We start from the raw sequence: 13,770 nt of genomic DNA, 5'->3' as shown, positions 1-13,770 counted from the left end.
AGGTATCCACTCAGTCTAAGTATATTAGCAGCTTCATGGGCCTTCTTTGATTTGTATGATCTTATGTTATGTTCAAAATTGTGTATTATTCCTCAGGAAAGTGAGCTATTTCTAGTAGCTTTTCAAAACAGTCTAATGCACATAGTTGTAACTTGAAAAAGTTCTTTTCTGTTTTGGTTTTTGCCAGTGGTCTGTTCCAACTGAGTCAAAATTGGGCCTTCCCCCCACCCCCCACCCCCCTGCCTTCTTTTTTTCCCCCATGTGGTATTTGTATCTTTTGTGCTGCATTAGTTGCTAAGTAGTACTTTTGTGGTCAGGGTCTGTTTCTAGCTTCAGCTTTTCAGTTTTGGAAGGATCATGCCAAAAATTTTGTGAAGGATGATCTGCCAAGAAAATTTCGTAGGAGAATAACCAACCTCTACTTGGAAGCATATAGCTGACTTCTTTTGTTATTTTTTTTTTTCTCCTAAATAAATGTTGTTAAGATGTGCACTGATCTTTGCTTTTTTTTTTATTATTGTTATCCTTATTGCCATAGGTCTTCGTCCTTCAGTAGTTATTGCTAGGAATGAGAATTAAATGTTTTAGCGGCTGCCAAGATCTGTAAAGCCACTTTGCTTATACAAATCCTTTATCTGGTTTTCTGTGCTGGAATAAAAGGAGTTGACCTAACATCATTAATGAGCTTTTAATCCCTTATTGCTTGAGTTAATTGGCCTTGAGTAAGAAAGTGTCTGAAGTCTGTGAGTGAAAGGTAGGTTGCCCTCCTCCCAATTTTCTCTGCAAGAGATACACTATCTAAATTATCACCAACTGCCAGTAAAAATAAATACATTTAAGCCTTATTTGCATTATAGCTGTGCTTGGTAGTGCCAGTGGCAGATCTTACTGCATTGGGTTTCAGGTTTTGATGTGGAATTTTTTTAAACCCTGGTACTTTTGTGTATTCTGGGTTCTGCTCCTTCAGTAAGGGAAACTGCAAGTGCTGTAAATGTGGAAATAGGGAGTGACAGCTGTGAAGTTTGCCTCCTGTTTGGTGCTGATGTGTGTTCCTTGTCTGAAGGACGAGGAGTGGCAGTGTCCATCTGGAGAGCACCCACAAAATCAATATTTGTCTTTGTGCAACATTCAGCCCTGATAGCCAAAGTGATGGCTCTTTCAGTAGTGCCACTGGAGTATAAACTAGCTGACACAAGAAATTCAGAAATACATATAAAAAGTAAAATTAGCACGTGAATCTTTATTTTTGGTTTATCCTGAAAGGTAGTAACGGTGATGGTTGTAGGAGATGGTTCTGTTTTAGTGTATTGAATCTATAAAGTCTCTGTTAGGGAAATGGTTTCTGAAAGCCTCTGTGGCTTTTGCTATAAAGGAGCCTGGTACTGCTCTCCATCTCAGAAATCCAGCTGGAAGGCTGCAGGGTGAACAACTGCCTCTGGGTCTGTCTGCCTCCTAAAAGAGAAACAGCCCTTAAAATTAGAAATTGTTGTTAGGTATCTCTTTTTCCAGCAGCAAAGGCTAGCTAGACATCTGCTTCATGTGTGAGCTGCCCTGGCACACCTCAGGTGGTGAACAGAGCATTGCGAGGACTCAGAATGGGAGGGACAGTTGTTTCTGTCTGGCACAAATCTTGGCCCTTTCAGTAAGATTTGCATTAAAATTTGACAATAGTCCCACTGTTTTTTAAGCTATCCTCTTTTCTTCCTTCTTTAATCCATCCGTAGACGTTCCCACATGAAGGAGAAGGATGTGTTCAGCATCTGTTATGGAGATGCTCTCGGCACCGAGCAGGAGGGCCTTTATTCAGTCCAGTACTCTGTTTAGGTTTTCTTAGGATGGGGCCATGGGGAATTTTGGCTTGGTTTCTCTTATTTTGTTTTATATAGAAGAGAAGGGGGGGGGGGGGGGCGGGAAATGGACCCACGGACCTGCAGTGATTGCACCTGTATGGCTTTGGTACATGTACCCATCCAGGAGGTAAGATACAGGGGAATGCAGGAAAAAATGCATGGGTCAATACCACTTCTGTGAGTCTTCTGAGGATGCTTGTAGGGTGTGCTGCCTGGTACCGGGACAGGAACCAGCACGCTCTCGACTCAGTCTAAAACTGGAAAGCAATAGTGGGAGCTACTATTTTTAGCTGGAGCACAGGCAGAGATGCTCTGCAGCCACTCCGTGGCCTGTACAGGCGATTCTCCCACTTGTGCATTGTCCTGATGCCGAGGTCTGGATCTGCTCTGAGCAAATGGCAGCCTTTGACTCTCTTACTCCGAGCAGGGTGCTGATCCGGTGAGCATTTCAGGAGATCGTGTTCAGCAGTGAGCCGTCAGAACTGGCATCTCTGCTTGGGTTAACCTTTACCTGCAAATTTTCAAGGAATTTTTTTCTCGGAGCTTTCAGAGAGTTTGGTTTCTCTTACAAAAGTGCTTTCCTGATGTATGGGACCTCAGAAGGTTGCGGTATCCTTTTCTCGTGAAAGATAGCAATTCTAGGCTCACACAATGAGGATTAACTCTTCTTGCTTTTAAGCTAGGTTTTCTGAGAAGCTTTCTGGCTACGTATTGACTTTTTATGAATCCCTAGCTCTACAGTCTGGGTGTTAAACTCGGCTGGTAAAGAGGTGGTGTTCTAGAAGTACAAGCCTCTCCTTTCTATTCATTAAGAGTATGTCCAGCGTTGCTGCTCTTTGCTTTAGCTGCCTGATAGTTTTCCAGCTCTATTTACAAAGTGTTTTTAAAACTGACAGACTGATTTATGTAAATTGTAAGAGTAAGCAAAATTGTATAGTTAATTATGATAAACACTAGGAATGCTTATTTGAACTTCTGCATTAGGACATAATCCGAATTCTGTTACAGACCAGCAGGTCACCATCCACTGAGATCAAATTCTTCTCTAACACATCCCTTGCCTCTTACTTGAGAGATAAATGGTAAATTAGTCAGATCAGAAACCTAAGACAGTCTGGCAGTTCCTGTCGGATTTTTTAATACTACCTCTTGGGTACTGATTTTTATGGATGTTTGTTTGTGTGTTCACAAAAAAAACCCAAGAAAATTATGAAACCCCCCAAACTTACTGTTGTGTTAGAGTTGCTGAGGCCCCCTGAGGACTTGCTGTCCTTCGTGACAGCAGGTCTCTGGGGAGGCTGCAGCGTAGCAGGAGACCTCAGGACCCCAGAGCTGGTCTTGAGGGTTTCTCCTTGTGTGCTGGGAATAGCGGTGAGGAATCAGGGGCCTTATCTTGAGAAATAAGTCCTTCCTTTGCAGAAATGTCTCATCTCTTATATGTGACCAGTTTGAGCGTCGGATAAAAAATTGAAGCAGGGTTACATATAAGAATGTGGCATGTTCATGGGAGCATTTGTATTGTATGGAAGAGGGATACTACACCTTAAGTGAAATCCAAATCGTCATGTAGAAAAGCTCATGGCTGAAGTGCTGCTGAAGGGTCTGGTGGTTGTGCCAAGCTGTGGCAGCTGCTCAATGAAGTTTTACTCCACAGATGGGCTGGTTGTGGTGGCATCTTCAAGATCCCGTCCGCTGTTTCAAGGTCTCTGTGCCCCTGCCTTCTGGTACATATGTGCAGTAGTCTTGGTTTGTTCAGGTATCCTGTATCAGGTATCTTTTTTTATTCCCCTAATGTCTGTAATATTTTGGATTCTCATTTTTAATCACAACTGAAATACCTACTATGCTTCTTCTGTGTAAGAAAAGAATCTGTTTTCATGGATTTAGAGCAGCCCAGATGAGAGACATTTCTTTGGGTCACTTTAGTTGGTTGAGAGCTCTAGGCAGTGGTAGACATGGATTCAGAGATGTAGGTAGGTGAATTCAAGGGTCTGATGATACCATGAGATATGGAAAGAACAATGCAGCATAATTGGTATTTCGAAACCGCATAGAGCAGGTTAAGAATTAGAAAGTGTAAGAGGTCAGAAACTAGAAAGCAGATGAGAAACTTCTATTTCAGTTGCTAGGCAGGAGGTCAGGGTACCTTCTGAAGGCATATACAGTAACTGAGGAGAAGCAGGCAGCACTTGAGACAGCAAAATGTCGCGGTCACTGATGAGTGAAGCTTGGCAAGGAATGAATAAGATGGGGATGCAAGGGAGGGTTGCCGCAGGAGCTGCAATTATGATTAGATTAAATGAAGACACGGTTGAACAAACAACTCTTCTGGTGAAGTGGGTTGTTGGTCCAAGGCTGGAGATTAGACATTGACGTTGAGGCAGGGAGGGGATTTCACCATGAAAATTGAAAATACTAATTTGGAGGCTGTGAGAGTGATATTGCTGTCTGAATCTTCCCCTTGTCTTCCTCAATGTTGAAGGAGAAAGTGGCTGGAGAAGGAGACTGAGCGCATAAACTTGCATTCAGATGTCCAAGTGAAAAGATTCTCCAATTTTTTACCATCTCATACTGCTTAGTACTGTGGACCCCCTGGGGTGGAATTGTTTGGCTTGCAGTTTTAAAAAGAAAAAAAACAAAACTGCAGAGTGCATAACTGGTTCTGAAACCAGTTTTCTGTGTTATTTCTGGTCATTAGCTACAGAAAGTGTCCTACCCAAAATGTGTTTTCTTGTGTGCATTGTTTGGGTGTGTGGTGGGAAACATCATACACAGGGATTGCAACGGGTGTCACGTTGGCTTCCACTGTCCCACAACAGCTTTTTGATGCAGTTTTGAGAAGAAAGATAAGTCTCGGTGGGAAAACACGATGATTTTTTGTGTGTAATACCATAAAACTCTCCCAACTCCCCAGTCCTACCAATAGTGCACCTCTCATTTTTGAGTGTGGCGTTGGGACACACCACTGACGTTGTGCCTAGGTTGGAAAAACGTATGTTGCTCCTGGACTGACAGCCTAACGCAGGCTCTGTCTGCAGCTAGTCCTTGTTGCAGCAGGCACCATACAGATCCCAATTTGGTTGCTGGGAGAGTGCATCAGGAAAATGTCACCATTTGCTCGCTCAGCTCTTAACCACTTTCTGAAGCAGCCGTTGTCTTGAGATGGGACCATGGGTTTAAAGGAACCTTTAATCCGCTCTGGTACAGCTGTGTGTATGCTTGAGGGAACCTGGGTTGTGTTGGCTGGTGCTGACATATGCTGGGGAAAAAAAAGTGTAATGATTATTGTGCTGTCATATTAAACTAGTGACATGGAATCTCCTAGGTCGCTATGACTGTGCGATGGGATGTTCAAAAAAAGAGGAGTACTTGTGTTTTGTTTTTTGAACACAGGCTCTATGTGATATTGTGTAGTATTAGTATTTAGCTGCTAAAATATTCTGGAAGAGCTGTGCTCAGTGGGATGCTCTCACTCATCCTATAGCAGGCTGTAGGACAGCTGAAGAAAAGGTGACCAAAAGACTACTACTTAGCTCTTCTTTCTCAGTAAATATACTCTGTCTATGACACTGAGCAAAATAAACTTGACAGCGTGGCTCACCTCATTCCGCTATACCCTTGTTCTGGTCCCATTCTTGTGTAGGTCAAGTTTTCTGTTGGAGCTTTGCAATCCTTCTGCCAAAATCCTATAGTTTTAATTTTCATTCTGTGTAATGTGGAACATAATTTTCAGGTTTGAGTCTCATTAAACAAAATTAAGATCAGTACTAACACATAGAAAAAGCTCTGTCTTCCTCTTGGCAAAAGTCTTCCAGCAAGTCCCCTGATCTGTCAGGGAAGTCGGGCTCCACTAATGTCATGTGGGAACTGGATCACGTTGCTGATGGGGTTGTGGGCTCCAGCGTAGGAGGGAGCTGTGCAGCTTTAGTCTTTCAGCCTTTAGTGTCAAGATGAGTTCTTAGGAGACTTCCTTACATATTGAAGGAATCAAGGCCAGCAGAATTAAAGACAATAAGAAATCTAACAAGTTTTATTTTCCATTAGACTGAAATATCAGAATTCAGAAGAGATCATCAAAGTTCACCATAAATATGTCATCTTTATGTGATAAATGCATACAAATGGTAACTTGCTATGTCGATAATAGCTCATGAGATACTGAACAGCAGCTATACTTGTTAACTGGCAGGTCTGGATTACTTAGTGTGCAGGGGAGAACAGCTCCCCTGGCCTCTGGTTGGTTTCAGCTAATTTTGAATTAAGACTTGAAATACTGAGGAAATTTCAGGGGCCAGGAAGGAGGCAGATATTTTGCTGTTGGCTTTAAAAATGTAAATAAGATGACTAGGAGAACTAGAATTTCTTAGCTTTACTTCAATTTCACCCCCACCAGTGAAGAAGTATATCAATGAGACAGATTGATGGATCATTAACTAATTCTTCACATTAGGGAAATTATGGAGAACTTGTATTTTTTTCAAATATCATTTTAAGTAAAATTCCAGGTTTGATTCACGAAGCCAGCAACGTTGACGTAGTGCATTCCTGTCTGTGGCTTCCTTGATATTACACAATCCTTTTTTAAGAAGTAGAATGATGCAAACTGTGGTCACCCATAGGACATGAGTTGAGAATTTCTTTAACTAACACGTCTCAAAATTATTTGAGGAATCCTTATTTGACAGTTTTTATATCTAGGTGTGTACCATGGAGAACCAGTTCTTAGCCCTCGCCCTCTTACCTTCTTACATTTTTAATGATGTGCAAGGTAACAGTAATTCATTCTTGATCAAGTTTTCAGCTGACAGAAAGGTGTGGAAGAGAAAAGTTGGAACAAGAGTGACAGCAGAGAGATGTGTGTACCCATGTAAAGCTGGTGCAATCCAAGATGAAGGAATAAAAGCCATCAGTCGCATTTGCGGTCAGGTGATGTCTCTTGGGAAGCAGCTTGGGTAATTTGCTGCATGCTTGCAATACAACTGTCTAGACTGAAGATCCAATACAGTTCCTGCACCTGTGAGCATCCAAACAAGGATATTGAGGATCAGGAAATACTCAGCATTTTTGCCTTTGGTGCTGACACGAAAGGAGTTAAGTGATGTGTATGATCCTGGTGTCATCAACTCGGGAATGTGTTCGGTTGGAAGATTAAACTGTAGGACGAGAAAACCAGTCTTAGAGTGAGTGGCTCAGATAACTTGATACTTTTAGTTCATAAATACCAACCTGTTCCAGCAAAGTTCAGTGGTTGAAACCTGAAATAGTCCAGGCTATAGATCATATGCAAAAACTTAATCATAATATTGGATAGCAGCAGGACACAATTTGGTGAAGCTCTATGGCCTATCGCGTATGAGAGCTGAGAGCCAGTAATTGCAGTGATCTCCTCCGGCCCGAACCTTCAAGTCCCTGCCAAGCAGTCTGCGTACCAAAGACCTTTGGCAGACTACATCCATTCCTTTAGGCTTCAGCATAACAGTAGCAGTGGCAGTTATTACTTATATGGAAAAGGAATATCTGTAAGGAATACGATCTTTTTTGTACTTCAGAAATGAAGCTGATTTTCTGGAAACTGTGCAGTCTCCTTTATCTGAACAGCTTAGCTGCTTGTGTATAGACACGTGGATAGCGGAGGTTCCCTGGCTTCACCAAGATAAGAGTGTGTGCTTGGTCTCTTAGGGGAACATCTGTGTTTCATAATTGTTAGGTGTAACAGTACCAGAGATGTGTGCTCCTTCTGGATGTTGAAGGGTACCAATGATTTTGCTGTGATCTAAAAACACCTCTGGTAGGAGGGTACTTTTAAGAAGTGGTAAAGGTTTCCTTTGTGGTTAGCAGATAACTATCTGTTTCTGTGTTCAGTGATTTGGTCTGTTGGCTTCAGATGTTTGGTTCTGTTGTACAGTTGTTAAGGTTCTCTTTGACTTCAGCTGAGTCGTATGTGCGTCCTTGGCATGCATTTTGACACCCATCTTTTGGCTGAGCACTACAGGACTTTGAAAGGCCAATTATTGTTAGTTGTTGTTTGGTTGTTTTTTTTTCCTGGCTGGAAAGCCTTTCCTGATGTGGAAGCTTGTGTTGACAAAACTGAGGGGTTCATCTTTCAAGTTCTTGCTTTACCTGTCGTTAAATTAAGACGACTTCTTGTCCATACGCAAGAGAACAGTGTTTTGTTCTGTAGTGGCTTCCTTCAGTTCAGTCCACAGGGGCAGATTTGCTTTGCATCCTCATCTTAAGTAACTGCTCAAATCAATTTCACCTAACCCAGTTTTCCCTCAATTTTCTGTAATCTACCACACAACCAGATTTCATATGTTCAGAAGACTGCATGTTTGTTAGGGTAAGAATGAAACAGTTGGGTTTAGACTCCTGTAGCTTTTGGATGATCAGCAAAAGGGGAATGCCACAGTGCCTAATTGGATCAGGTTGTGTGTCAAAAATAATATAGTTTAGCTCTGGTGATGATGCCGGAGTGATTTAGAGCTCATTTTACTGGAGTTAAAAGTGTTAATGAAATCCCCTCTTAAAACTTTCTGTATCTGAGATTTCTGTAACATTTTCCTCCAGCACTGAATTCTCACCCTGAAGTTTATAGCGTACCCAGAGAGGACATTTCTGTAAACACTTAATTGAAGCTCCCCACCCCTTCTTCTTCTCAAGGGTCACGGGGACCACTTGCCTCTGTCAGGGTCTGCTGGAAGGAGTTTGTTTTCAGAGTAAAGTCATTCTCAGGGAGCTGTGACTCATCTGTGCTGCATCTGCAGTGCTTCTCCCTGCCCCTCCACCTGTCAGTTCCACTTTCGGAGCACCCTGAGGTTTAGCACCATGAGATGGGTGTTTCAGCACTGCATGCTCCATGGTCTGACAGTCAGTGTTGCAGCACAGTGCTTTTGTACCACCCCAGCGAGCACGGATGGCAGAGACTTCTCAGTTTCAACAACCTTTAAAAATGGTGTTTGAGAGGCATGAACTTTTCATTTGCTGGCAGATAGCTGGGTTTTTTTGAAGTCTCGAAAGGAACTGCCAGTAATGCTTCACAACTCCAACTAGGTTGATGCTGTGCTAATACCGAAGCCAGATAATCCTCACCCAGGTTGCTCTCATCTAATTGCATTGTGCCATACTTGTAACACATGACAGCCTAGCATATCTTTTCAGTTTGTAAGACTGTGTGAGATGCCTTTGCAGTATAATTAAATATGTCTTAACTCTCTTATTTCAGGCTAGAAATCTTCATACAGGAGAACTGGCTGCTGTAAAAATAATCAAGTTAGAGCCTGGTAAGTTTTACATTCTTTTCTGTATTTTTGAATTGCATTTTCATTTTTTCCATATGTTTATTTTCACACGGCTGTGAAGCTCCAGACAGGAGAAGTGTTTGGGGTTTTTTTTGTAGTTTCAGTGGTTAGATGACAGGAAGCACTGCAGGATGTACCATTACTTTTGGCTATGTCCTGCTCACTATTTCCTTGTCTGTTCTTATCTCCTTATCGATTGTTGCATAAAAAGATGTTGCAGTTACAGTGTGTTGTTAGTACAAAGAGAAGATTAAGGACAGATGGTAAATTGTGAGCTCTGAGACAGAAGGGAGCTGGTAGGCTGTGTGAGTTGAAAGGGGGAAGGGAACAGGCAATGGTGCTAATGCGCACCAAAGGCGCACTGGGAAAAACAGAGCTCTGTGCTTTTTAATGTGTCTTTTTTCTAACCTGTGCTGAGGGAGGAGGATGGCTCGTACTATTATTTCCCTGTGCATTTTCTACCACTCCTCCTAAAAGCAGGAGATGCTTACTTGCTGCCCAAGAGATTTGCTGAGCTGAAGCCTAATTCCAGTCCTGCATAGAGAGTTGAAATCAGAAATTGTGTCCTGAGTGGAAATGAGGAGAGGAGCTTTTTATGTCCTCAGTCATAACTCAGGCCCACCTGAGGACTTTTTGAGAATTTATTCAAAGAAGTAATCTCTCATTACTTGGTTGCTGGCATACCTTTCAAATCCCTCCTTAGCATAGTCCTCTTCTGCATCTCTTTGCCGTATTAGTCTCTGTGTGGTTGTGGTTTGCTTGAATTGCTGTGCTGTGTCTGTTCAGGGTCCTGGCTTTCTGGGATAGGGGCTGAGGGAGGCTCCTCCTGTGAATGTGTGCTTGCCCAGTGCTCGTGGACTGACACCTGTAGCCTATGAAGCAATTAAAGGACAATTAAGAAAGTAGTAGGATCTATGGAGACACAATGAGATAGCTTCCATGACTGGAGTGCTGCAGGGAATAAATACATACTTTGTAAGGAAAAATGGAGGAAAATCTGGAAAGACACATGACGTAGGAGAGGCTGGCAGAACTTGGTGGTTTTTAGTCTGGGAATGAGAAGGCTGAAGAGGGATCTAACCACGGTCCTCCACAGCAGAATGGCAGAGGAGCTGGAGCCAGGCTCTTGTCAGGAGTGCCCAGCAAAGGGGTGAGAGCCAGCCAGCACAGTCTGCGCCAAGGGAGAGTCCAGCTGGATGTGGGGAAAATTCTTCATGGGGAGGGTGTTTGTGATCTGGGGCAGGGCCCAAGGAGGTGGTGGGATCTCCATCCTTGAAGATTTTCTGAAGTTGACTGGCCAAAGCCTTGAGCAACATGACCTGACTCTGCGTTCAGCCCTGCTTGGAGCAGAAGGCTGGAGCAGAGACCTCTGGAGGTCCTTGCCAGCCTGTCTTCTGTAATTCGAGGTTTTGATGACCAGCGCTGAAATGTGTCCAGTCCCTGAACACCAGCATCTATTCATGACTGTGTGTGTTAAAAGACTGTAATTTTGATGGGGAGCTCACAGTGTCAGTACATTGCTAGCAAGTTAAGTGGATGTGCCATCTTCCTCTTTCTTGCTTAGGAAAATACGTTGTCTCATTCGCCTGTTGTTGCTTGGTTCTGTTCAGTCACTCGGGTTGGGAAGCATCATGGTTCTTAAAGACAAAGGGTTTGCTAATGTCTGTAGGTCCTTGATAAGTGGGAAGGCTGCCCTGTCTCCTCCCGGTCTCTCCAAATGTGTATTCCTGAGGAGCCGAGCCATGAGAAATGGCTCTGCCTGTCCTGCTCTTGTATTTTGTAGTTCTTCCAGCTTTCTATTAAATCTGGGCTAGCAGAACTTTTCAAATTCTATGGTGCTTACCCAAGACATCTGACCAGCTCCTCTCCCATTAAGGACTCTGTGACCAGTGGTATATATAGTGATCAGAGAGTTGGTCTTAGAAAGCAAATGTTTAAAATTTTTATCCATATGAATAAAGATTCAGGGAAGACTGTTTTTAAATAGCAGTAAGTATGTTCATTTTTCATAAAAGTTGAGTATTGTCCAGCTGACTTCTAGGCCAGCTAAATTTTTCCAACATGTCTGTTACCCTTGAATAATAATTTTCAAACCTTTGACAGGAGGATCAATGCTTAATGCCACGTGCCTCACCCCATATTTCTTGGTTGTGAAATCCCAGATGAAAACTTTGAGGGAAGACTTTTACAGTTGGGTTTTTTCTATTAAAAAAAACCCTTAATGTTTGTTAAGGTAACAGTCTTGCATGGAATTTCTGAAATTATTTTTTTTTTTTTTGCTATTTCAGCCATTTTGAAATGGTAAAGCAGCTGTGTATGAATTTGGGTTAACTCACCAAACTCGTTTTTACCAAAATAAAAATGGAGTGCAGGGGGAAAAGGGCTGGGAACATTTCTAAAATGGAGTGCTTTGGTGGCTTCACCCCATCCCTTGTTTTCTTCCTCTCAAGCTAGATTATCAGGGAGACTGAGGTGCCAGTTATAAAGTGGGAGAGGAAGGCAGCGGGAGTCTCCGTCTATCACGTGGTTAGAGAAGAGGGAAGAGGAGTTCAAACCTATCTTTGTCTTATTTACGATGAAGACCAGCAGTTATGTCTCCCTCCTCAGGAGATGTTGGTTTCCCGACCCACCTGTAAGGCATTCCAAGGTGGTTTTAAGGATTTCTGCTGAAACTTTTCATATGCTTTCTGCTTTTAGTATAAATTAAACGTGAATTGATTTAGACGGCACATGAGAGTGACTGTTGCCTGGTATTCAGGGTGATGGCTAGTCTCTTTTGTAAAGTGCTCACGGAAAAATTAATATGGGCTTTCCCCCATCCAAGAAAAGTGTGTTATCCTCTGGACTGCTTGATGTAAGATTTCCCATGAGCCTAGCTGTTAATTTCCAAGTGATTTTTTTATTATTATTATCTTTTTTTAACAGTTAAAACTTCCTGAAATCTGACCATTTTTTTCAGTTGGAAAAATTTGAAAAATTCCAGTGAATAAATAAAAAGAAAGGCTCAGCCTGATTCTTTAGCTTTTCTTCTCCTCCTTTCTTGAAGCTTCCACTGAAGCCTACCAGTGCAGGTAAACAAGCAAAGAGCAGCCAGGCCGTGCTGGTGGTACCACTGCTTCTGCTGCAGCTCTCATCTTCTAGAGTCAGCAAGGTCTTCTGCAAATCCAGCTTCATGCACACAACACAGTTCAGATGTCAGTGGCCGTGGCTCAGTCCCTATTACATAAATGTCTTGAATTTCTGAACCTGCCTACTCACATCAGAATTAATGATCTTATGACCTAGAGAGTGGTGGTCAGTGGGCAAAACCTCCGGCATGGCCTTAACTCCCACTAGCGTGACCTCTACAAGCCATTTTGACTCCTTCAGTGGTCCTTTCAGTCCTCAGCTGTTTGATCTTGTTAGGTGGTAATCTCTTTGGAGCAGAACTGCCTATTGCCCTGTGATTATTTAATGCGGTGCACAGCGTGGGTTTTCCTCTTGTTTGGGGATTGCTTTTATGAACTGAAAAGCAGCATGCAGCAATGGGAAGGATAGTTCTCTTGGCCCTGCATGCTCCATCCCCTCCCCATGCTACAGCATCCCTTGTACCCAGGTATATATATTTAGGTGAAAGCAGATGAGGGGACTGAACTGGCAGTGGGTTTGGAGGCAGCAAGTGCAGCAAGCAGATGGCAGACTCCGAGCAACAAGGAAATGTGGTTTTCTCTGCAAGATCTGTGAAACTCCTCATTGTATTAAGTTGTGTTTACATAGGTGCAGAAAGCAAGCGTACAAATTTATGTGAGAGAAAAATACACGGAAGACTATTAAATACAAAGATCCTATCTATGATGGAGAGGTTTTGCTGAGTCATAAATCTCGGGGCGGGGGGCGGACACGACACACGTTTCGGGGAAGCATCCCTGTGTGGTCTGTTTTTAAATACTTCCTTGGCATCCTCTGTTGGAGACAGGATGCAGGACTGAAGGGCCCCATACCTGACTCGGTGCAGGGTTAATTTTTAATTCCGATTGGTTCTGCGATCTGCTTCACTGTGCAGCCAAAGAGAGGTTTTTGAAGGCTGAAGGTAGAAGAAGCGTGGGGAGGCTCGCAGTAGAAGCTAAAACCACTGCCTTTGGGTGACTGTGACTACTAACCTTTCCTTAGGAAGCCAGAGCTGGTTTTATGTAGCGATTGTACGTTGATTGTAGCGATAAGACTCATTGGGCGATGTTAAATGCAGTGGAAACCACAGTGGCAATCCCACAGCCCCTGCTTGGCAGCATGTGAAATGCTGTGGCCAGTGTTCGGGGCAGCGGTGCTGGGAAGAGCAAACCACCGCTGGGTTAATCCCCAGCAGGTCTGCGATGGGGCAGAGCAATGCTTTGATGACAGAAAAAGGATGGTAATAACCTATTGCTAATGTAGTGAGAGGCTTGCTCGAGCATTCATGTCGCTGCGCCTGATCCAAATGAAGTAGGTCTGGTTTTATTGTGAATTTGAAGAACTGCTTTGAAAACTGAACAGAAGCAGAGGCCGAATCCTCTGCCGTGAGAGGTGAGGGAAGAGCAGGAACCGCTGGAGGCCGAGCAGCCCCTGCCTTTGCTTGGTGCTGCTTAAGCACTACAGTGAAAAGTGCA

General features: G+C 43.2%; 1 protein-coding gene across 2 annotated transcripts in view; it reads left to right on the top strand.

The window, feature by feature from the left end:
• MAP4K5 (mitogen-activated protein kinase kinase kinase kinase 5) overlaps nucleotides 1–13,770 on the top strand; it is a 72,738-nt gene that overhangs the window by 13,868 nt on the left and 45,100 nt on the right. For both annotated transcript variants that reach the window (XM_069783034.1, XM_069783033.1), the window contains exon 3: nucleotides 9,073–9,130. In XM_069783034.1, coding sequence (XP_069639135.1) covers nucleotides 9,073–9,130 — 58 coding nt within the window. The remainder of the gene's footprint in view (nucleotides 1–9,072; nucleotides 9,131–13,770) is intronic.

This window comes from Haliaeetus albicilla, chromosome 5 (genome assembly GCF_947461875.1).
Source record: "Haliaeetus albicilla chromosome 5, bHalAlb1.1, whole genome shotgun sequence".
Taxonomy (NCBI): domain Eukaryota; kingdom Metazoa; phylum Chordata; class Aves; order Accipitriformes; family Accipitridae; genus Haliaeetus; species Haliaeetus albicilla.
The sequence above is the reverse complement of the archived record's forward strand: the minus strand, read 5'-3'. Positions and strand labels throughout refer to the sequence as shown.